The sequence below is a fragment of the Zeugodacus cucurbitae genome, chromosome 3, assembly GCF_028554725.1.
Source record: "Zeugodacus cucurbitae isolate PBARC_wt_2022May chromosome 3, idZeuCucr1.2, whole genome shotgun sequence".
NCBI classification, from domain to species: domain Eukaryota; kingdom Metazoa; phylum Arthropoda; class Insecta; order Diptera; family Tephritidae; genus Zeugodacus; species Zeugodacus cucurbitae.
The window spans coordinates 29141454-29165770 of NC_071668.1; the positions used below are offsets into that span (position 1 = coordinate 29141454).

Below are 24317 nucleotides of genomic sequence, written 5' to 3' on the forward strand. Positions count from 1 at the left end.
CTAAGTGTCTTGTTTGCTATTATCCCACGCCAGCTTCGCGTTTATCCGCTTAGGAACTCCGTTTTTTGTCGCTCAAACCCACTCGGCAAACGGTGTATTTGCGCTTTGTTTTGTTTCTTGTTTCCACATTGTGTATTTCGGTGTAAAAGGTGCCATCAACAAAACAGCAGTCGTGGATACCAACGGTGATTATCACGAGTCAGTGCTAGTGCCGCCGCCCTGTCCACCCGCCACACCGCCCTACCAGCGGCTAACGAAGGCACTGCAGTGCGATCCAAGATGCGGACACGAGGTAATTATTATTGGCCTCAATGAGGAGGGGAATTAAAATAAATAGCCAAAGTTGTTAAAAGAAATGGGATAAGGAAATACGAGGTACACATAAATTAGGAGTGCTCAATTGCGTTAAGTTTTATATTGTATAAGTTAGCAGGTGCAGCGAAAGAACTTTCTGTTTAAGTCATTAATAACGGACTTTTTTCAAAAGTATGTAAATTTGAAGGAACGGGTATATGTGGTACTGGAAAACCAGATACACGGTTTACTTTACTGTTATCATTTGTGCCATTTTAAGCTAGTGGGACTTTACTTCCAAAAGATCCCGATTTCAATTACAACAATGATTTCATATCAGATAACCTTCAGCTGAGCATGGTGGTTGTATCCTTCACCTGCAAAATTTATAACAAGAGAAAATAGCTCTAAGCAAATTAGCATATAAGTGGAGAATCGAATATTATCTGCGATAGATTTTAGTTTAACACATGGATTTGAATTTAGTCGTAAATTTCATTAAAGTTTTTAATAGTTAATTATTTGCCGAGGAATTTACAGGAGTTGTCATTACATTATTCAGGAAATATTTGTTTTACTAATAGAAGTATCGTTTTGTCATAAGACTGTAAAATACCATAACAGGGTTTCTTAAGATATCCTTATAAAGAGAGGTAACGAAAGAGTGAGAGAGGGAGAAGACAAGAGACTGAATAACTGAATTCATAGCCACATTGGAGTTGATCTCTTTAAAATTATTCTATATAATTATAAACTCATGTTCCAACTTTAATTTTATAAAAATTTATTGATTGATATTGATTTAAAAAATGCTCTGCAGTTCTGGTCATATAAGTTTAAGAAGATGTAAATGATATTATTAGGGGTTAGGGGGTTAGGGGGGTTTTAGAAGTTGAAAACAAGGGTATTTTAGATTTTTTATACTCTCGCAACCTGTTGTTCACATAACGGTTGTTTGTGTCACCAAGAAATATAAGAGTTAGATATGGGGTTATATATACACAAATGATCAGGATGACGAGTGGATTTGAAATCCGGTTGTCTGTCCGTCCGTCTGTCCGTCTGTCCGTGCAAGCGATAACTTGAGTAGAAATTAAGATATCTTAATGAAACTTGGAACACATGATGGACCACAAAATGGTGGAAACCGAAAACCTATACAGTGTCATAACTAAGCCATAAATAAAGTTATGAAAATGAAATTTGGAACATAGGATCCCATTAGGGAGGGGCACATTTGGATGTAATTTTTTTGGAAAAGTGGGCGTGACCCCGCCCTCAAATACGTTTTTTGTATATAACTCACAAACCAATAAAGCTATATAAACCAAACTTTCTGCAGTCGTTTATTTTAGCCATTTCCTTATACAGTCCAAATATGAAATCGAATAATAACCACGCCCACCCGTTAACTCACTAACGAAAAACGTCAGAAACACCAAATTTTACATAAGAAATGGCAGAAGGAAGCTGCACTGAGATTTTTTTTACAAAATGGAAAATGGGCGTGACGTCGCCCACTTATGGGTCAAAAACCATATCTCAAGAACTACTCAACAGATTTCAATGAAATTCGGTATATAACACTTTCTTGACACCCTGATGACATGGGATGAATATGGGCGAAATCGGTTTACAACTACGTCTGTTTCCCATATAACTCAATTTTGAATTCTTTTGATTCGAGTGAAATCGGTTTAGGAATTACCTCAGTCCCCATATACTATTTATGATGATTTTCGTTATTCTATTGAACTTTATAACGAATATATGGTCGAATTGTGTTATCTTTATAAAATTACATCAATAAATTGCGAGAGTATAAAATGTTCGGTTACACCCGAACTTAGCCCTTCCTTATTTGTTTTTACATATATACAATCATAAATTTTATACAACCAATTCATCATATACAGTAAATTGTGTAAATAATTTTATGTAAAAATTCCAAAAACTCAGCCGTTGGTACTTAATCTCCCTCGACGTCTTAAAAAAAATATCTTGCCGCGGACAGCATAATACATTATGGGTTCTTCTAAAATCAAAAAACCAAAATTAAATTCATAGAATTTTACTCGGATCGATTTAAAATTTTTATAGAATATTTTATACATATTGTATTACTTAACAAGATAGAATTTTTTTTTTAATTTTGAAATTGTGAAACCCACCCACTACCAATTTCGCAGTGTTCCACACCCTTAAACAATTGCGGGGTACATGTGGCAATATTTCGTGGTCGATTGCACAATTCTCATTAATTCCATTACATTTTCTTACGTTCATTCGCATTCCTCGAGTCAATAACTAAGTGAAGATATTCGCATCTAACACACAAACGCACCAAACAACGGCATGTGGAAAAAAGGTCTATGAACCTAGTAGACCGCAATTGTGAAGAATTACATAGCAAAACGTGGGTAATGATCCGCAGTGGCGACAAAGCCCACAAAAGCGTCGCAACGGCAACTTTGAACTTGGACTTGAACGTAAACACGGCCAAACACATCGAACTTGTAAGGCTTTCTCATGCTAACTTGTGGAGGAAAAGTAGAAAATGGGCATGCAAATATTTATGTATTTATTTCTAGTGCACAGAAATCCAATTGCCGTAATTGCCGGCGCACGATAAAGCTGCAAAAATGAATCAATACACTCGTAATGAAGGTAAAATAGCGGACCGAAAAATAAAAATAGTTTTGCAAGTTATTACATTACATGTGTAACGGTTATCGGCTTTAGTGTTAAATGAATAATGGTTTACAATATATGAGCATGACGGTAAAGTTTTTAAAATTATCGTAAAGTGTATACTTCTTGAAATTGCTACAATTTCTAAATAGAATGTGTGAAATATAATGTGGTTTGGAACACCGCAACCAAACAATATTATTAAAAATGGTATGGAATGACAGATAATCTATAAATTGTTACAATTATGTGAAGATCGTCTACAGATGGGTTAGACTAATGACGTTAAAATCGGACTTTATTCTTTGGGGTATTTCTGACAAGCCATCACTCTAATCAGTCTTTTGGACCATTTTAAGATCTGGTTGGATATCTAAGAAGCCCGATGGTCCTGCTTTCTGGTGCAAGTACGCCCGCTGAGAAGGCAAAGTTTGTAAATATCCCAGATTTTACAGTAGCAATTTCTATTTCGTCCATTTTCAGGACAAAAAATCAAGATTTCATCGAAATATCATTTATTTCAATATGAACTTTGAAGGGCGAATGAGGGTGGTTATTATTCGATTTCACTTATTATCATAAATTTTATTGGGAAGAGAACCCTATAGTTTTTTAAAAAATCTAGTGTAATGTTTGACCAAATAATTCATATCACCTTTGGAATCAACCATCACCAGACGTTATCCATAATATTTAGGTATGGGGAGTATGGTAGCCACCCTAGAACACCGACTTTTTTATCTTTATAGCCATGTTTTTACAGACCGACCAAGCTGAATTTGAGCATTATGCTATAAATACCATTCTAGATTGCCAAAAATATTTAAAACAAGTAAGGAAGGGCTTAGTTCGGGTGTAGCCGAACATTTTATACTCTCGCAATTTATTTACTTACTTTTATTAATATAACACACAATTTAACCCACATATTCGTCATATATAATATGTATATGATTGAAAGTTGGAAATATGGGATCTAGGAGAATTACCCAATTTCACTCATTTGGCAAATGGCGAAAACCGAAAACATATACAATGCCGTAACTAAAAGTAAATGATAAAAGTAAATTTTGGTACAAGTGATCGCAGTAGGAAGGGACATATTTGGATGTAATTTATTTGGGAAAATGGAAGTGGGCCCAGCCCCTATTAAGTTTTTTATACATAACTCGTAAACTACTGAAGGTCAAATGTATCAAACATGTGGACCTCAGTGCTTCCAACAAATTTTTATACTCTCGCAACAAAGTTGCTAGAGAATATTATAGTTTTGTTCACATAACGGTTGTTTGTAACACCCAAAACTAAACGAGTTAGATATAGGGTTATATATACCAAAGTGATCAGGGTGAAGAGTGGAGTTCAAATCCGAATGTCTGTCTGTCCGTCCGTCCATCCGTCTGTGCAAGCTGTAACTTAAGTAAAAATTAAGATATCTTGATGAAACTTGGAAGACGTATTTCTTGGCACCATAAGAAGGTTGGCGAAAACCGAAAACACATAAAGTGCCATAACTAAGTCATAAATAAAGCTATGGAAATAAAATTTGGTATGAAGGATCGCACTATGAAGGGGCATATTTGGATGTAATTTTTTTGGGGAGGTGGGAGTGGCCCCGCCCCCAATTAAGTTTTTTGTACATATCTTGGAAACCAATAGATCTATATAAGCCAAGCTTTCTGCAGTCGTCGCCCACTTATGGGTCAAAAACCATATCTCAAGAACTACTCAACAGATTTCAATGAAATTCGGTATATAACACTTTCTTGACACCCTGATGACATGGGATGAATATGGGCGAAATAGGTTTACATCGTTTTTTTTAGCCACTTCTTAAGTTTTTTGTACATATCTCGGAAACCAATAGATCTATATAAGCCAAGCTTTCTGCAGTCGTTTTTTTATCCACTTCTTAATACAGTCCATAAACGAAAGAAATCGGATAATAACCACGCCCACCTCCCATACAAAGGTTAGGTTGAAAATTTCTAAAAGTGGGTTAACTCACTAACGAAAATCATCAGAAACTCTTAATTTCACATAAGAAATGGCAGATGGAAGCTGCACTCAGTTTTTTTACCTAATGGAAAATGGGCGTGGCGTCGCCCACTTATGGGTCAAAAACCATATCTCAGGAACTACTCGACCGATTTCAATGAAACTTGGTTTGTAATAGTTTCCTTACATCCCAATGATATGTTGTGAAAAAAAAGCAAAATCGCTTCACAACCACGCCTACTTCCTATATACCAGACCTTTGAAGTTGACGTGAATAGTTTACTTTACAATATATAAAGTAAGCCCTAGTGAAGATATCTGTGCAGAACTTTGCACAAATACTATGTTTATAGTGTGGCAGCCCCATTCTAAAAATCGCCGTAGGTTTTTAAACCTACGGACCATAGGTTTTTAAGGCCCCATATATCGAACACGAGGACCTCGATGCTTCTAACCTAATATTATGGTTTCCAACTTTTAATGGACTTTATACAATATATATGACGAATATGTGGGTCAAATTGTGTATTATATAATATTAATTAATGTAAATAAAAAAATTGCGAGAGTATAAAATGTTCGGTTACCCCCGAACTTAGCCCTTCCTCACTTGTTTAACGTAAGTCTCTTCGATAGTTTGAAGAAATACAGTGGGAATAGTTTTAGTAAATAAAAATGCGAAAACATTATGTTTGTGCAAAATTTAACACCCATATTATGTATCTACAATAGTCTGAGTCCAGTCGCCTTCAGGCTAGTGGCGAATATGACTGACAGGCTTTTGATCGCCAGTCGCCATTTTTTTGCATATTATCTATTACTATCAACCCTCATTATAGTATCCAAATATGTCAAAAGCAGGCTACTGATCAAGACCTGTTTCTTCATTATAGATTGTAGTTTTGAGTAAAGCAGTATATACATATATTGAGATGGCGAAGAAATTTTAAATACAAATAAAAATTGAATTTACATTGTATAATTGAATTAATTGCTTTTTAAATATTATTTAAAATAAATGCAAAACCATCCGGAGCTATAATGGAATGGCATTGAAGCCGAGATAAATAGATTCAGTTCACCACAAAGGGCTAGAAAAGAATGACAGAAACTATTATAATATTTTAATAATACTATATTTTTAACCAATTTGTAAGATTTGATTTACTTCTGTAGGTATAGATATTATTAGACAGATGTTACAGGTGCTGAAATGTGCACATGTGTTCCATTCATACATCGGCTTACACTTATGTTAAATTTTATATGTTTGTGTTTCATAAATGTGGTCACTTCTGTAAAAATCGCTGACATTGTATTTAAGTTGTGAAATTCCGAAGTCATTCCCTTGGCCATTCTGATAGCTCAAGCATTCAGCAAAGAATCGTAGCGCTTCGCAAATATTCATAATTGCTGGGACTAGAGTTGATGGATTTAAAATGTAGCCACCAAGTATTACTACTACTTTGTTTGATATTCCGAAATATCTTTTAAATCTATTTAAAAATATATAAAATATGGTAAACATAACAAATAACATTTTAATATTCAGCGTGCTTTACTAGTGGAAGATCCAAAGGATTGGCACTATCTCTAATTAGCCGTTCGATTAATGCGACATTCAAGCTTTCCTCCTGGCTTATTAAAAATCATTCATAACATAATTTTAATTCAAATAAATTATGGCGACTATTCGCTAGTAGCCTTACACAATGGGGGTATAAGATAGTTGCAAGTCATATAATATTTCCTACATTAAAATGCAAATGTGCTTATAAAAATCTCAATCGCATTTCCTACCGACCACTTCAGCGACTTGTGTGTGCCGTCATCGCACAGAAATCACATACATATGTATGTACATGCATGTATTTAACATAGCTATTACACCAGTCGACCAGTCATACTCGAAGGCGTTAAGCTAAAACTATGAAATTACAACAAAAGTGGGCGAAAATGCGTAGAAACAGACATAGCCGTAAAGCACGCAGTCAAGTTGCCTTGGTAATGAAAGCTGAGTGCTGAAGCGTAAGAACTTTGGTCAAAGCATAGTCGACGCTAAACAAACACACGCACACACACGCAACCACACGCCCCCACATATGCTTGCATTAAATTGTACACGCTCTTGAGCATGGTGGGTTAGTGTTAATATCGTTTGTGCGTTCGACTGTTCCTAGGCACCCACTCGGCACGCAATCATTGAGGCGTTTACATTTAATAATCAGAAAGGTATAATTTCCTCTGATGGATTAATTGTATACCGACATGTACAAATATTGGTATAACGGCATACTTGTATGCTTCATGATGTGTTTCCCTTGTTGGTTTGCTCCCTTGATGTATCAAACCAATGAAGGTATTGCGGTCTTTTGTGCTTTTGCCTTCATTGTATAGCACTGGTGGTCGCAAAAGCCGTACGAACGGTACAAATGCGATGCATGCAAATGGCGATTGAAGCAATTAAGGCACAAGCAACGACTCTGAATATTACGAAGAAAGATCCGCTGATGCTAAGAACAAGGCAAAAAGCAATAACAATCAATGGCAAGCATATTGCCAACACCTGCTCTGATAGCCTTCTCGAAAAAAGCAACATGGTACACGTGGTAAAATAAATATTAATGTAATGAAGGACCTACACGAAGGGTGTACAACCACAACAAAAACATACTTCGTTGAGGCATCTAAGCTAGTTAAGCAACAGGACTAGCTATTGCACTTGTTCATTTAATTTAATATGATTATGAATAATTTACAGCAGTGAAGCTGGTAATCCCATAATATTTAGTGATTTCTCCAGCAGGTTCGCATATGAGGCTTACCAATAATTTACAGACAGACTTAATGGATGGATCGTTTATGTAGACGACCTAAAGTGCGGGGTTATCTATGGTGAACATAGGCTATATTATATTTTCAAAAAAGTTGGGGATCCATACTAGAACTTCAATAATAAAACCGAAGGTGTGAAAAAAGGATCAGAAAAATTTCTTAAATCACGTGCGCTGCGAAAACGATTGATTACAGAACACATGTTTTAAAGTATTTACATAAAACTTTATGCGAAGTAAAACTGTGAATACATCTGTGTAAAAAACATCCGGCCTACCAATTGTTATAAAACAAGGTAGTTTCTAACAAACCTTACCGCTGGTGGGGGGCAATGATAGACTTGCATTGAGTGAGAATTTAATTCATTCTCAAATGTTAAAACTAGCTATTTCAAATATTTCTTACCGCTGGTGGGGGAAAATAAGTGATAGTCTAGCCTTATTGAGAAATTATTTCATTCTAGTTTTATTTTCATTTTGTCATCGCTTAAATACAATTTTTAAATATATCTTAAGTAGCTAATTATATATGTATGTGTGTATGTGTGCAACATATAATGTATGCTTGTTGCATATTAACGTATATATGTTTATGTGTTTATTTATGTATACAAATTTATGTTTTATATGTCGCTCCTCGGATTTGCTAAGGCATAAAAGAATGCAGGTTCAATGATATTTCAACATCTGTATTTCACAGTTTTTTAAAAATGTAGGTTTTAATGAAAATTTCTAGAACTCGAAGTCTCTCTCAAAAATTTAAAAAAATTCATTTTTTTTTTATTTGTTAAATCGAATGTACAACTATTGAAGAATGTTGTCTCAAAATTTCAGCTCATTCGGAGAAAGATGGAAGTTACCACCGGCCCAAGTGCTCACGAATATGTAAAAAGATTTGACGAATCCCAAAACTTTGAACGCGTTTTTCTCGAAACGCCTTTTCTGAAGTCGGTGTCTACGATAACTCAAAAAGTTATGCACCGATCGTATTGAAATTTTGCACACTTGTGCAACATAGAATTGACTCCCAGCCAACGGTCCCATTTTATTTATTTTTTGCTTCTATTCGATTTTACAGCCACAAAATGGCGCATTTTTAGGGCTAAAAACGTACTTTTTACCTTCACCGACCGTTGAAAAAATGAAAAAAAAAAAATTCTTTTAAAAGAGCACCGTTGGCTGGGAGATATACTTCTAAAGAACTAATTTTTTTTTATCCCATGTGTTTCAGATGATTCTACGATCTTATATCCGGGACACCGCAATGTGCGGAATTCCGTTGAGTGCCTACTTCAAGTGGCTGCAACTTCGTTGATTTTCGACATTTTGTAAAACTGATTTTTTGTAAAACATATTTGAAATGTCACTGAATAATATGATAATAAAACTATTCAAAAATATTCAGTAGTTTTCTCAAAAAAATCTTCAAAAACGCTTTTTTTTTGGCCCGTTATAGCATACGCTAGATAATGGTATCGAAGCACACCTAGGGGGGGGTGCTTCGATACCATTATCTAACTTTTTGAATAATTAAATTTGGATATTCCATTCGAAATATATCACAATATCGCATAGTCGCCGCTTAAGCTTCTAGGTTAGGCGGCACCATAACGTGGCAACTCTACAGGCAAAAGCTTATAGCATACTAACTGTCAAATCGATTGCTATTGCAGTTGGGATATTCTTTATGTGGGTATTTGATATCTTGATATTTCATTTTCAAAATGACGCCGAACAGGTTCGAGCTCTTGAACCGTTTAAAAATTTGAAGAGCATGAAAAAAGTGTAGGATTATTATTATTTATTCGAACTACTGCATTTTTAATACAAATAAATTTTCCAACTCCAAATTTAAGCAGTAATTATAATATTCTTCTAGATGAGTCTCTAGGCCAAATAGTCAATAGTTTAGAAATTTAAATAGATGCAGTGGACCCTGACATCGAGAATATGCAAATGAAAAGGAATTTCATTGGTTGTGCTCTGGAGCAACAGTGTGACCCAGGAATGAAAGTGTCAACGAAATAAACGATTTAATTATTCAAAAAGTTCCCGGACAAATAAAAAAAGACACCGTGACTAATATTGAAGACGCAGTCCTTTATCCAAAGGAGTTTAAATTCATTAAACCCTTCTTGACTGCCACCACATGAATTGGCTTTAAAAATTGGAATTCCACTTATTCTTTTAGGAATTTAAGCCCTCCAAGCGTGTGCAACGGGACGAGGCTGCTTATTAAGGAATTGAAGAAGAATTTAATTGTAGCAACCTCAGCTCAGCAGCTGGCCATATACCAAGGATTCCGATGATCCAAAGTGATCTGCCTATCCCATTTAATCTGCCTATCCCATTTAAACATCTTTCGCTCTAACTATAAACAACTTACAAGGCCAATCTTTCGAATTAGTAGGGATTGACCTACGAAAAGAATGTTTTACTCATGGCCAACTGTGTGTTGGTTGGTATATCGGGTCGGGGGTCTTGAAAATCAATTCATATTGCTGCCACAAAACAAATTAACATCAAATATCATTTACAGGGAAGCTCTGACTCAATAAATTATTTTTCAGGAGCATAGAAAGTAAAATATGTAGTAAATGTATTTTTACAAAATTAAAAAATAATAATAATAATACAAAAAATATACTTTCATGTTCGAATTTCCTCCATTTTACACATTTTTAATGACCGCACGCAAAAACGATAAAGTATATGTGGGCGAATGTGTACAAAATTATAACTTTTGAAATTATTGTTTAATACCCGTGCGAAGCCGAGGCGAGCTGCTAGTTAATAATATTGTCAAAGGGACCACATTTCTGCACTCTCCAACTTCATTTTAATTTATTTGAGTATTTATACAAAATAATGAAGTATATCTAGTTCACATTTTACAATTAATTCCACGCGTTTTGATTCCATGATTTTTCTTCTAAAATCTTCTGATTTGTATGCCACAAGTACTCTTTCACCTGCAGCACCTATAGAAACTCAATTGACATGACAAGTATTTGACATTTTAGAGTTGCAAGAGCAGCAAACTGAGGGCAATAGGCACAAGCGAGTTTGCAACCATTTGACACATGGAGCACGACATGGATGATGGGGCGTATGAGTGATGTGAAATTCAATCAGCGTTATGCCCTCGTGTTTTGTCATAAGATACCCCTGCATATATGTATATAATTTATACATATGTATGGGTAATTTAATGTGTATATTTATGTTACACCTGTGTATTTCACTTAGCAAGCGTAGGTGATATTCAATAATTATTAGCTACTGTTACTTATGCCCATGACATTAAAGAGCAAACTATGTACCCGTAGTTCAAATTGATACATGTATTTGCAAAACAAACTGTAAGGTTATGTATATTTAAGGTGGTTTAAGTGGCATACTGATTTGTTGCATGAAATTAGCAATTACATAATGTTTGGGATGGCCACATAGCAGATACAAGAAAGTATATTGTTAAGTAAATTAACTGATTGCCTTTTAGTATGAGTTTAACGTAGTTGGTTTAATAAGACAAACAATACATATGATGCAAATACTAAATGATTTTGATTTAAAAGACGCAATGAGGCACCCTCTGATGTTGTTTTAAACGGATATATCCAACTACTTATTTATTCTTAACATATTAATGTATTCAATCGCAACTGAAAATGGCTCAATAATCAATTGGATGCTAGTTTCCCACTATTTTGAATCCCAGTATGTAATAAGTGATTCTACAAATGATCCTTCTAACGCTCACTTTCTTTATCACCTGCAACTACTATGAAATAGTAGATATTGTGTCATTTTCTAAGTCTTGTAGGCGTCTGCAAAGATTTCTCATATCTTAATCCATAATCTTGAATGATATTTGGTAGAGAGCAAAGCTCCACAATGAAATCGTGACTCTCCTTCGAGTTCGTGAAGTACTTCATTGTCACCATGTTTCTGTCATATACATATGTATACATATATTTGCGCAGAGAACTTTTCACTTTTTCCATTTAAAAGTTGTATGCCCTTGATCTCTCGAAGCCATTTTTTTCCTGCGCTCTGCTATTGAGACAATTTTACTTTGGTTTCGATGTCACAACAATATACCCATGATTCGTCACCATTTATGAACTTTTGAAGCAAATTTAATCGCCGTTGACGTCACTCAACAATTCTTGAGATATACCCATGCGACGGTTTTTTGGTCAAAATTCATCAAAATTTGAAACAAATCAATTGTATTGTTTTACATGTTCAACATTTCTTAGGTTGTTAATGTGCTGGCGCAGACTAAGACAAGTGTCGCCATTCGTTCCGTTTCAGTAGCATATCGCCGGCGTTGATTCGGTCCAGAAGGTTTTTTTTGCGTCAAATCATGCGGCACCCAAATATCAAGCTTTTTTGTGTATCCAGCCCTCTGCAGGTGGTTTAAAATGGTTTGGTGACTAACTCCAATCTTCTGGGCGATGTCACGAGATGCCACATGCCGGTCTAACTCGATGTACTCCATGATTTGATCGGTATTCGTCGTCACAGGTCTTCCGTCGGCTGGCTTATCCATGGTGTTGTTTTCACCCGCTCTGAATCGTCGAAACCATTCCTCCGCAGTTCGAAGTGATAGAGTACCATCCCCCAAAATACCTTTAATCTCACGGAACATTTCTCTAGCGGATTTGCCTTTAACGAAGGAAAACTTAAAAAAATTACGAATTTCGGCGTTAGTGAACTCCATGTTTACACGTCTATAACTGTTGAACGCAATATCCAATCTAATCATGCATAGCGTCGTTTTGTAGGTTATGTCAAGACCTTTTAAAGATGTATAGTATTGCCGAGCTCTGTAGCGCTTTATACATAGCCGCGAAATTCAAAAGACAAAAAGGCAAAGGGAGAGGCATTTGCCAACCTAAAATTATCTCTAGATGGATTTCCATTTTTTGTTATTGTAAAAAACATAAAAATCCGGTTCCGCAAATGTTAGATGTATCGGACAGTCAAAAAAACGGATGGATAGCCATTCGAAATCGATAGTTTTATTTGACGTCTCAAATATATCTGTTAAATACATAAATTATATAAACAAAATTCACGAAGTAATTTCTATTACTTCTCTCTAGTTTCTTCAGTTTTATTCTCTGATCATCAGTACGTGTCCATGCTACTATCGATGACTGATATTTGTGTTATATTGTACCTTTCTAAAAAATTATAATTAATTGTCAATGCCATTAAATTGATTTTATTTCTTTCTTTTGCAGGTAACCATCGGCCGGCGCATCGGTCTTTACAGATTTTGCGGCGACATAGGACGTGGCAACTTTTCCAAAGTCAAATTAGCTGTACACCAACTAACACGCGGTAAGCAGTCATAGCAGTGAGAACAGGCACATATTAAGCGATGAGTAAAGAATGCACAACTCAGATAAAACCTTGACGAAGGTTTCACAAAAAACTCGTAACATATATGCTGGCAAGCTTTAACTTCATTTTGTTTGTTGTCGATTACCCTTTAACCAACTTTACCGAGTATTCTGAAGTCTGAATATACACGTACACACTTCACAAAGTGCTACCATTTCAATGGATGCATGTTTCAAAGTTTTACTGTGTTCTACACAAAAACGTTCACAGGCATGTCGTCCTCACTCAAAACATATATCCATTAACTCGAGTACCATTCATGTAAATGCCAAAGCCAGTACAATCGTTTGTTTTTCAAGGCTCAGCAGAGAAAAAACTGACTAACTTTTGACTTGTGTGTCTTTCCACTCTTTTATTCTTATTCACTTTTATTGCCATTTTAATTTTTTTCTTTTTTTTTGCAGACAAAGTGGCTATCAAAGTAGTTGACCGTGGTGGCTTGGATGCGAAAGCGTTGCGTATGCTCTCCAGTGAAATAGCGACGCTCGAATGCGTACATCATCCCAATATTTTAAGGTAAGGAGTGGCGAAGTGTGCGCGAAAATGGGTGGATACAGCGAGAAAGGGTAAACAAGTTATATGGAACTTATGCAAATCAGTGAATATTTTTGCTCGCATATTCTCTTAAATAAGTTATTGGTTTTTTGGCGGTTAGTATGAAAGATGTTGTCGTAAAAAGTGGTCACGATGTTCCAAATTCAAATATCTACACCAAAATTTTAAAAAGAAGAAGCCAAATTATGCTTTATCAGCCTATTAAATTAATGAAAAAACTGCTTCAGAGTTTAAAAACTAAGTCAATTAATAATAAAGCATTGAATCCAATCCGACTTATGGAATTTTCACAAACTTGACAATCCTTTAAGATAGTAGATCTAAAATAAGGGTAAAAAAGATCAGAAATGAAAGCTGTATATCTCCAAAATTTATTTTACGTACTTTAGTTATGAACCCACACCTCTGAAGTTCAGTGTTTCTCAAAATTGAAAGGTCTGAGACAATTACTAACAGCCTCAGATGGTCCATTTTCGACTGATAACTGGCAATTGACACGCATGATGTTTTGCTCCAATGCCTAAATCGAAGCGGTATTGTGCGCATAAACCTTAAACTTTATATATCCCCACAGGAAAAAGTCTAACGGTGTGATATCATGCGATCTTGGTGGCCAATCGACCGAGCAAACACGTTAAATTATCTGCTCACCGAAGTGTAAGTGTAAATCCATTTATTGATGCGATGTGTGGCGCCGTCTTCAAGTTTGCCAAATACGGCAATTTTGTTTGTTTACATATATATTGAGCCATAAATGGGCCTCACTGCTAAACAGAATTTGGCTCGAAAACGTGGCATCTTCTTGGAACATTTCTAGAGCCCATAGAGCGAAGTGTTATTGCTTGGGAAGGTCGACCAAGTAGGTGGAGGTCTTGTACAAGCTGTATTTTATATTATTAAGTTGATCGTAAATTGAGCGAAGCCCGCGAAACACATACAGAACGTGAATTTTCGTAATAAAGTTCAACAATTTGTAAACGTTGTTCAGGCGTAAATCTTTCCATGATCAAATGCCAAACAATACCGATCAAAAATAACATGACAGTTTGACACGACTTACGCGTGATCTATCCAAAAAAGGGTTATTCAAAAAAGTGCATTTACTTGGATTACCCTTTATATAGAGTTGTGGTCGCTGACCTTAAGTTTAATTTCAATATAAAGTCGAGAGGAATACTTCATCTTTCTGATTTCGGATCATCGATATAGATATGGGCAAAACGAAAAGTACCTAGTCGTAGAATTGATCTAGCTTAATAGGATGCTACATCCTAGAACCACAATAAGGCAGTTTTCGAAACCCTTATTTAAATATTTAATAAAATTGGCGGAGTCTGTTGGAAGATAGACAGTGAGGTCATCTTGAGTGTTTGATTCATTGGTAGATGTGTAAACCACCTTTAAAACGGTTATATATTTGACATACTGTGTTTGAAAATAGCACTCATATTTGACTGTAGGTACATGTAAACATACATATGTATATTACGGTTTTCCAGCCACTGCAAGGACCAGCAGGCAATGTATTGGCTTTTTAAATGGAGTAAAATGAAAATACCAACGTAACAGCAAAGTGGCAGAAAAATCTGACGTTGACTCTGCCACTTTGCTGCTTCCTATCACTTTTTTTCCTTTTGTTAATTTCACCCTATCACGCTGCTATCCACCAAAGAGCCTTTATAAGAGTATATAGGACATACGAGTACATGTTGTATAAGTTTTATTTTTTATTTGCTTATTTTCCGCTTTTATCTCTGGTGCAGGCTTTTCGAAGTGGTGGAGACGCTGGGACGCGTATATCTGGTCACCGAGTGGATACGCGGCGGCGAGCTCTACAATCACATCACACAGGGTGGCCCGCTGCGGGAGATACACGCTGCGCCCTTGTACAAGCAGCTGTTGCTAGCCGTAAAACACATGGTAAGCAGTTGGCAATTATATTCTACTTTATGTGTGCGACGCAGGCATTCAGCAGACTGCCAACAAGCGACCGACCGGCGGCAATGCGAAAGGACTCACTGTGCGTCGAGTGCTCGGCTATGTGCCAGTGGTGGCGACCAGTTGTCCATTAAATTGCGATTTGTGTTTTCTGACACTGTACTTACTGCTGCCCGCGCTCACCTCTTACTCTTCCCATACACATTTTGTATTTATACTTGTTTCTGTTTGTTTTCTCGTTGTGTCCGTCTCTGCTTGGCGTTTGGTGATAAATTACAGCACAGCTTGGGCTTTGTGCATCGCGATATTAAGGCTGAAAATGTGCTATTGCTGTCAGAGGATCGCTTGAAGCTGGCTGATTTCGGTTTTAGCACACAACTTATCAATGGTGAGTGACAATCTTGTTGTTCGTCTATATGTAAGTAAGTGTAAAACATTACAATTTGTTGGCAATAAACTTTGTTCCAATGACGAGAATGCATTTATAAGGGAACAACTGCCGTGGGGCTGCTAATACGAGAAATATAATATTTCAGTTATTAAAAATGCTGAGAGGTGTATTTAAATGTTTTAACATAAATAACCACATTCCATCTTTTACAAAATTGGAAATGCTGCACAATAGAAATTCTTATTCCACAGTTGTTTGTTTTTTTTTTTTACCGTAGAAGTTAACGTTGGGAGTGGCACTACAACTATATTATAATTTACAACAAAAGAGAAAAAGAATGTAAATTTATATTCAAAGAGCTGGTTTTTGCTCACTTTCCTTTCGAATGAAAAGTTAACATTAGGTTTCAAAATTTGATTTTTTTTTTTGTCTTATTAAATAGTTTAAAATATTATCCAAATATATCAAATCGGTCCGATTTTCGGACCGGTTTTTCGGTTTTCGGTTCGGTTTTTTTGTCTTATTAAATAGTTTAAAATATTATCCAAATATATCAAATCGGTTCGAGTAAAAACCTAAGATATAGACCTTTGGGAAGTTCCGCTCATCAGACCCCGTTAATTTGAATATAAAACTTTAAAACACAATTTTGTAAGTCGGTGGACACAATATCTCGAAAATTTATGAACGATTTTGTACAAATCTTGTACACATCTTTGAAATGATTTTGTCTAGTTATTGAACGAAGGATTTTTTTAATTTTTATTACAACTATTTTTTTCAGCGAATATATGGGGGAAATAACAATAAATGAACCCATCATGAGTTATACTGTGCACGGCAAGAGCTTTTTTTGGACACGTCATAAGAGATGAGGTATATAGGGTGCTGCCACGAATTAGTGGAGTTTCAATTCTGATTAAAATTTTGTCCCTGCTTGTGGCATAACAAATCTCAGGGTATTTTTACACTTTAAGCACGATATTCAAGCCTCAATTCCAACATAATTTGAAACTAATAACACTTAACATAAAGTGACTGGTCCTAAAAATTTTCACGACATATCTCAACTAGCAACTAATCACTTATACTGGCTTTGTTTGCGGTGTTACTGGTCAACACCACTTGTCTTCACTATTTTACGAGTTTTGAGCCCGAATAATTTAGATATACATAACGGGTGATTTTATTGAGGTTAGGATTTTCATGCATTAGTATTTGACAGATCACGTGGGATTTCAGACATGGTGTCAAAGAGAAAGATGCTCAGTATGCTTTGACATTTCATCATGAATAGACTTACTAACGAGCAACGCTTGCAAATCATTGAATTTTATTACCAAAATCAGTGTTCGGTTCGAAATGTTTTTATCGACAAATTTTGTTCAGCGATGAGGCTCATTTCTGGTTGAATGGCTACGTAAATAAGCAAAATTGCCGCATTTGGGGTGAAGAGCAACCAGAAGCCGTTCAAGAACTGCCCATGCATCCCGAAAAATGCACTGTTTGGTGTGGTTTGTACGCTGGTGGAATCATTGGACCGTATTTTTTCAAAGATGCTGTTGGACGCAACGTTACGGTGAATGGCGATCGCTATCGTTCGATGCTAACAAACTTTTTGTTGCCAAAAATGGAAGAACTGAACTTGGTTGACATGTGGTTTCAACAAGATGGCGCTACATGCCACACAGCTCGCGATTCTATGGCCATTTTGAGGGAAAACTTCGGAGAACAATTCATCTCAAGAAATGGACCCGTAAGTTGGCCACCAAGATCATGCGATTTAACGCCTTTAGACTATTTTTTGTGGGGCTACGTCAAGTCTAAAGTCTACAGAAATAAGCCAGCAACTATTCCAGCTTTGGAAGACAACATTTCCGAAGAAATTCGGGCTATTCCGGCCGAAATGCTCGAAAAAGTTGCCCAAAATTGGACTTTCCGAATGGACCACCTAAGACGCAGCCGCGGTCAACATTTAAATGAAATTATCTTCAAAAAGTAAATGTCATGAACCAATCTAACGTTTCAAATAAAGAACCGATGAGATTTTGCAAATTTTATGCGTTTTTTTTTTTTAAAAAGTTATCAAGCTCTTAAAAAATCACCCTTTATTTGAAGCAAATATGAAATTAATTTTTTATAAATTATTTATAAATATTTTCAATTGCAAAAAATCCTTGCCTACTTTCATCTCGATGTAAATAATTGAAATATATTTTTTTTTCGCTTAAGTGCAAAAACAATAATTTTAAATTTACCTTCGGATGTATATATGTATAAATATAGATATCTGCAAAGCCTTCCATTCACATCTACATTAATGTGTTCTAATATTTTATATCACTTTATTGGTAACACGTTCCCCATATTGACAAATGGAAATTATATACATATATCCCTGTAGTAATGTGCCATACTTGTTGAAGTATGTACCTACCATTTTTAGGCTGAAGCCTTGAACGCTCTGACGTGTTTACACTACTTTCAATTACACAACTTTACTCGCACTCGCATTATTCCAATTTTGTTTTTTTTTGTACTCTTGCGTCAATAAAGTTTGCCTTATGTCCATGTGGATGGCACTTGTCATCAACTCATCAGGAAATCATTTCAAAATTACAAGTGCACTTTATCGAAGTAGAAAATGGCTTCATTCTGGTGTAAAATTTAGAGTAGACAAAATTATCAGCTTAATACAGTCAAGCTTGTCCTAGTAAAATTATATAATTTGTAATTAATTTATTTTCTAACTCCACATTTATAGGTGCCAATCAGAAGCTGGACACATTTTGTGGTTCGCCGCCATATGCTGCTCCCGAACTCTTCTCCGATGATCACTATATCGGTGCGCCGGTGGATATTTGGGCGCTCGGCATTTTGCTTTATTTCATGGTTGTCGGTAATATGCCATTCCGAGCGCCCACAATACCGGGCCTGAAGGCGGCGATATTGAAAGGAGACTACCTGCTGCCTGGACAATTGAGTCTGCCATGCATAAGACTTATACGTAAGTACCTAACGTACTCGGATATACAGGAATATTTAATATCAAATTGACCAGCAGTGTACTACATCTTTCAGTGTTGATATAATTAATGCCAACTATTCTTAATGCTTTTCGACATCAAATCATATGGTAATCACATGCTTTAAATCTACTTTCAGAACGCATCCTCATCCACATCCCCGCACGTCGTCCCACTGTTGACGATATGCTCACCAGTCAATTCGTTTGCTATCCAAAACTCAGCGCCGAACTCATGCAATATGAGATCAACTTACGTACGAAGCCCGCCAAACGCTCCGGTTTCTGGGTGCGCTCGAAATCACGACGCATGCGCAAATCGTATTCGCTGCGCGAACGCTACATGGAAGTGACCAATAAGCCGCCCATCAACATGAATACACGCAAAAATGACAGCGTATTTGTCGATAATTTTTTACATCCGATCGAAATCAATCGTGATCTACCCAACGAACTCACAAAGGAACCATCAAAGCCAAACACACCGAAACGTTCATTCTTCTGTGGCACGTTGAAAAAGAAAGTCAGCCCCATGGAGTTGGAGAAGGAGCGGCAACTGGTCAATGGGAACGGTTGTGAGAATCGACAATGGAATGCGGATGTGGCCATCGATTGTCCGCTTTTCAAAAACTACGATGTTGAAACGGGAGATTTTATCATGCTGCCAACAGATACCGATGACCTGACATTGGTGAAACCGCTGGAATATGAGGCGCGTCAGCTGCTCGACGAGCTGGGCGTCAACTCCGAAATGCTGCGCGCGGCTCTACAAAATGGCCCACGTAGTGACATAATTGGCGCGTATCGAATTATTGTGAATCGTCTGCAAAAGCAGTCGTGGTTGGCGCGAAAGCATGTCGAGCTGGCGCTGCAAGAGATGCCAAAGATTGAGAAGAAAATGGAACGCTCATGTTGCATACTTTAAGGCGTACAAATGAATGTATTAACCGTTTTCTCTCTATCTCACTCACTTACATTACATTGAGGCACTACTTGTGCTAATCACAGCTTCCATAAACTCTTCGTCTCTCTCGTACTCTCTTAGACTATATATCTCTCTTGCTCTTTGCGTATCAGTCTTTCTTCCTCCGCCTATCCTCCTGTCTAAGTAGTTGTAGATATTAATCTGTTGCATCGAGTTTGTCATGTAACGTGTGTCTGGCACGTGACACGTGACAGGCAACAAGTGACTGCGTGCGTATTGAAATACATACATACGTAAGTGTAGTTTCATTAAAACTGTGTAAATGTGTAAGTAGTGATTATGATCGCGGATCTCGAAGATGATCACTCAATCATTTCATTTTCAGAGAAGAATGGAGTAATCGAAGTTATATAATAAATTAGTCGAATTTCATAGTTGTAGTCGTACTTGTAATGAACACGTAAATAATAGTCAAATTGAGAATTAACTGTTAGCTGAATGTACTCGCTCTATTTGAACTGCAAGAAAGACATGAGTTCATATAGAATAGTTATATATATGTTACACTCGAAAGAAGAAACATATACACAAATACATACATATTTATTATTAATATTATTAGACACACAAGCGAATGTGTTAAGTTCGTTATATTTTGTAATTTTATAATTTCCAAAAACCTACTGTTAATTGACAAAATGTTGTATTTTAGTTGTGAACTGTGACAAGTGAAACTTATAACAAGTAAACCAAGTGGAAAGAATTTTATAAATTGTTGGTCCATTTTTATAGTCACAAATTTGTGCCGAAAATCTATAAACAAAACGAAATAAGAATATATAGAAACAAATATAAAACGACAACCGAAAAGGCAGCAAGCATTTTGCATATTTGAATTGTCTCCCATGGAGCCATTTACATACCTTTATAATTATTCAACAAAACTAAGTTTCATAATAAACTAGTGTATATTGTTTAACTATGTGCGTTACGACGATTTTGAATGTAATTCAGTCCAATAAATATATGAAGAGAATCTTAAAAATAATTCGGTGTTTCTTTTAAATATGAATTGGGTATTTAAGTAAGTTAAAAATACTAAAAACTTATACTTTCTCAAAAAATCTGCTAAATTTTACCATCTAGTCGGTAGGAGATCCACGCTTTCAATCGAAAACAAGCTGTTTATATATAATCAAGTATGTATGTATGTGATTAGCGTTCAACCGTTTAGCCGGTTATAGCCGAATCGATCTCCACCTGGTCCCTCCAACGGAGTGGAGGCCTTCCCCTTCCTCGGCTTCCTCCGGCGGCATCGAACACTTTCAGAGCTGGAGTGTTTTCGTCCATTCGGACAACATGACGTAGCCAGCGTAACCGCTGTCTTTTTATTCGCTGAACTATGTCAATGTCGTCGTATAACTCGTACAGCTCATCGTTCCATCGTCTGCGGTATTCGCCGTTGCCAATGTTCTGAGGTCCATAAATCTTGCGCAAAATTTTCCTCTCGAAAACTCCTAGTGTCGTCTCATCTGATGTTGACATCGTCCCAGCTTCTGCACCATAAAGCAGGACGGGAATTATAAGCGACTTGTAGAGTTTGATTTTTGTTCGTCGAGAGAGGACTTTACTATTCAATTGCCTACTCAGTCCAAAGTAGCACCTGTTGGCAAGAGTGATTCTGCGCTGGATTTCGAGGCTGACATTGTTGGTGTTGTTGATACTGGTTCCCAGGTATACGAAATTATCTACAACTTCAAAGTTATGACTGTCAAAAGTGACGTGAGAGCCAAGACGCGAGTGCGCCGACTGTTTGTTTGATGACAGGAGATATTTCGTCGTGTCCTCATTCAGTCGCACTATAGTGAGTCACCTTGTCTGAAACCTCGTTTGGTAGCGAACGGCTCGGAGAGGTCCTTCCCAATCATGACGGAGCTTTTGGTGTTGCTCAACGTCAATTTACACAGCCGTATTAGTTTTGCGGGGATACCAAATTCAGACATCGCGGCATAAAGGCAGCTCCTTTTCGTGCTGTCGAAAGCAGCTTTGAAATCGACAAAAAGGTGGTGTGTGTCGATCCTCTTTTCACGGGTCTTCTCCAAGATTTGGCGCATGGTTAATATCTGGTCCATGGTGGACTTTCCAGGTCTAAAGCCACACTGATAAGGTCCAATCAGTTTGTTAACGGTGGGCTTAAGTCTTTCACATAGTACGCTCGATAGAACCTTATAGGCGATATTTAGGAGGCTATAATCAAGTACTTAAGCTAATTTGGGCCTATGGGGTTGCTCAAGTCAAAGCGGTATTGCCTGCATTCAGCGCTTCCAAAATAAGGTACTAAAAAGTATAGTTAATGCTCCTTGGTATGATAGATCAGATGACCTTCACCGTGATCTTTGTGTGAATTCAGTAGTAAACGAAATAACCAAACTTGCAAAGGCTCACGAAATGAGGCTTGAACAGCATGTAAATGAAGAGGCATCCAGACTCATCGAAACTGCTGAACGAGAAAACCGACTGAAACGTAAGAGGCCTTCAGACTTAACAAGGCAACTGTAGCAGCAAATGAATTTCTCTAACATTTAGCTTTTAATTAGTATTTTTTAACTTATTAGAATTTAATTGTTGTTAGTATTTAAACTTTGTATACTAGAAACAATTGTAATAAAAGAGAAAAAAATCTTATAATTTTTTCGGGAAAATCACCAATAAAAAATGAAGAAGGGAGAATTTATTAGTCAATGTATTTGGTTTATTAGGGCTAAGGTAGGTCTAGCTAGAGAAACTTGCTTCCGCGAAATTGCATAAAATGCACTTGAATAATGAATATCATTATATATGGAATATGAGGGATGGCGTAATTCGTATACCATTTCCATTCTTTTTCGCCACAGAACTATAAAATTATACGTTCATTTATTATTATATATTAATAATTCTGTCGTTTTTCGCTGGTGCTAAATTTGATAATACATCTTTACTGTTTGGCGAGATTTATTCAAAAACCTACTGGTGGCGGGTCGTGACCTTTTTCAGAAACCACAGATGTATACATGACAGTTAGAATTCTCAGAAATCGATCATAAATTATTGCTGGACTGTACAAATAATACATGCTTCTTCATTATAGAGGGGATCAATTGCGATTTACTAACAGAGGTGGTTATTAGATCTAATCTTTGTGACAAAACTGTCATGACAGAGTGAGGTTTCGCAATAAAACCTAAGTAGAGCTGTAATCCTACAAGATTTTTTCACTAGAAGATATCGCAGAGTGCCTCTCGCATCAGTCGGGAGTGTTCACATTCTGTCTAGTACGGTGAAGACAGCCCGTTCTCGATAAGAAACTTTCGGGGTGGCCAAACATAGTGGAGAGAATGAAAATGCATTGCATGCATACATCTTGTACTGTTGTAGAGAAGCTCAATAAAAGATGATGCCTCCTAGCAAAAGTAATATTTTGATTCCATGTATTCAAATTAGTGAGCCCATCATAAACGAATTAAATAAGGATATATTTGCTAACAATTCTAACACTATTGTTAATCTTATGTCTCATCTTCTTTGATTCCTACCTATAACACCAATCAATCAAATGTGTGTAGTGGCATCCTACTTGTACAGTCAAGTTGTATTTATATGTTGGACAAAGTCACAGCCCATTAAATTATAACAGAAACCATTTATTTCCGAAGATGATATTTTGTGTGCTTTCAATTCACTCTTCAGAGGTGTTCATTTTCTAATAGTAAGACAATTGATTTAGTCTAAAAAATAAATATTCCATAAATAAGTTTGAGGGCATTTGTAGTTTATCTCGCACGTCACTGGAATTAAGCATTCCATACACTTTCGAATCATATTAACCGAAGGAAATAGCAAAAACTGAGCGCAATTTCATATTTGTGTAGGTGGTGGGCCTTATGACGCCACAAATATACTACACTCCATCAAAAGGAATGACAGTAGCAGCGCCCACATAAGATAAAGAAAATTTCAAATGTGTGTGCACGAGCACTTCCACGAAATATGTTTACTTAAGTGGGAGCAATGAATGTCGAGCTCATTTATACACACTACTTCTGCGCCACACTCTTCAAGCAACCTACCGCTACAGCAGTGTTTGGTGATGGCAGCAATCAAAAGATAAGCCAAAAATAGTGGAAGGCAAGCGAAGACAAAAAATATGCCAGCCACACCGGTATGATACCACCGTGCAGGATATGTAGACGGCCCACCGGCAGACGT

The 24317-nt window shown here is 36.5% G+C and overlaps 1 protein-coding gene across 1 annotated transcript; it reads left to right on the plus strand.

Moving 5' to 3' along the window:
- The first annotated feature begins 8 nt into the window (after window positions 1-8).
- On the plus strand, window positions 9-21117 carry LOC105215294 (MAP/microtubule affinity-regulating kinase 4). The gene is made up of 7 exons (XM_029042293.2): window positions 9-292; window positions 13073-13172; window positions 13640-13751; window positions 15554-15710; window positions 16008-16116; window positions 18884-19126; window positions 19285-21117. The coding sequence occupies exons 3-7, from the start codon at window positions 13696-13698 to the stop codon at window positions 20067-20069; spliced, it is 1350 nt and encodes a 449-aa protein (XP_028898126.2). The 5' UTR covers window positions 9-292; window positions 13073-13172; window positions 13640-13695; the 3' UTR covers window positions 20070-21117.
- Window positions 21118-24317: the final 3200 nt, after the last annotated feature.

What these genes read in the sequence shown, in the direction of transcription:
- LOC105215294 (XM_029042293.2), top strand. Translation starts at nt 13,696, where the DNA reads ATGCTCTCCAGTGAAATAGCGACGCTCGAATGCGTACATCATCCCAAT. An exon ending in CATCATCCCAATATTTTAAG is followed by an intron (nt 13,752 to 15,553) that starts GTAAGGAGTGGC and finishes TCTCTGGTGCAG; the next exon opens with GCTTTTCGAAGTGGTGGAGA. An exon ending in GCCATGCATAAGACTTATAC is followed by an intron (nt 19,127 to 19,284) that starts GTAAGTACCTAA and finishes ATCTACTTTCAG; the next exon opens with AACGCATCCTCATCCACATC.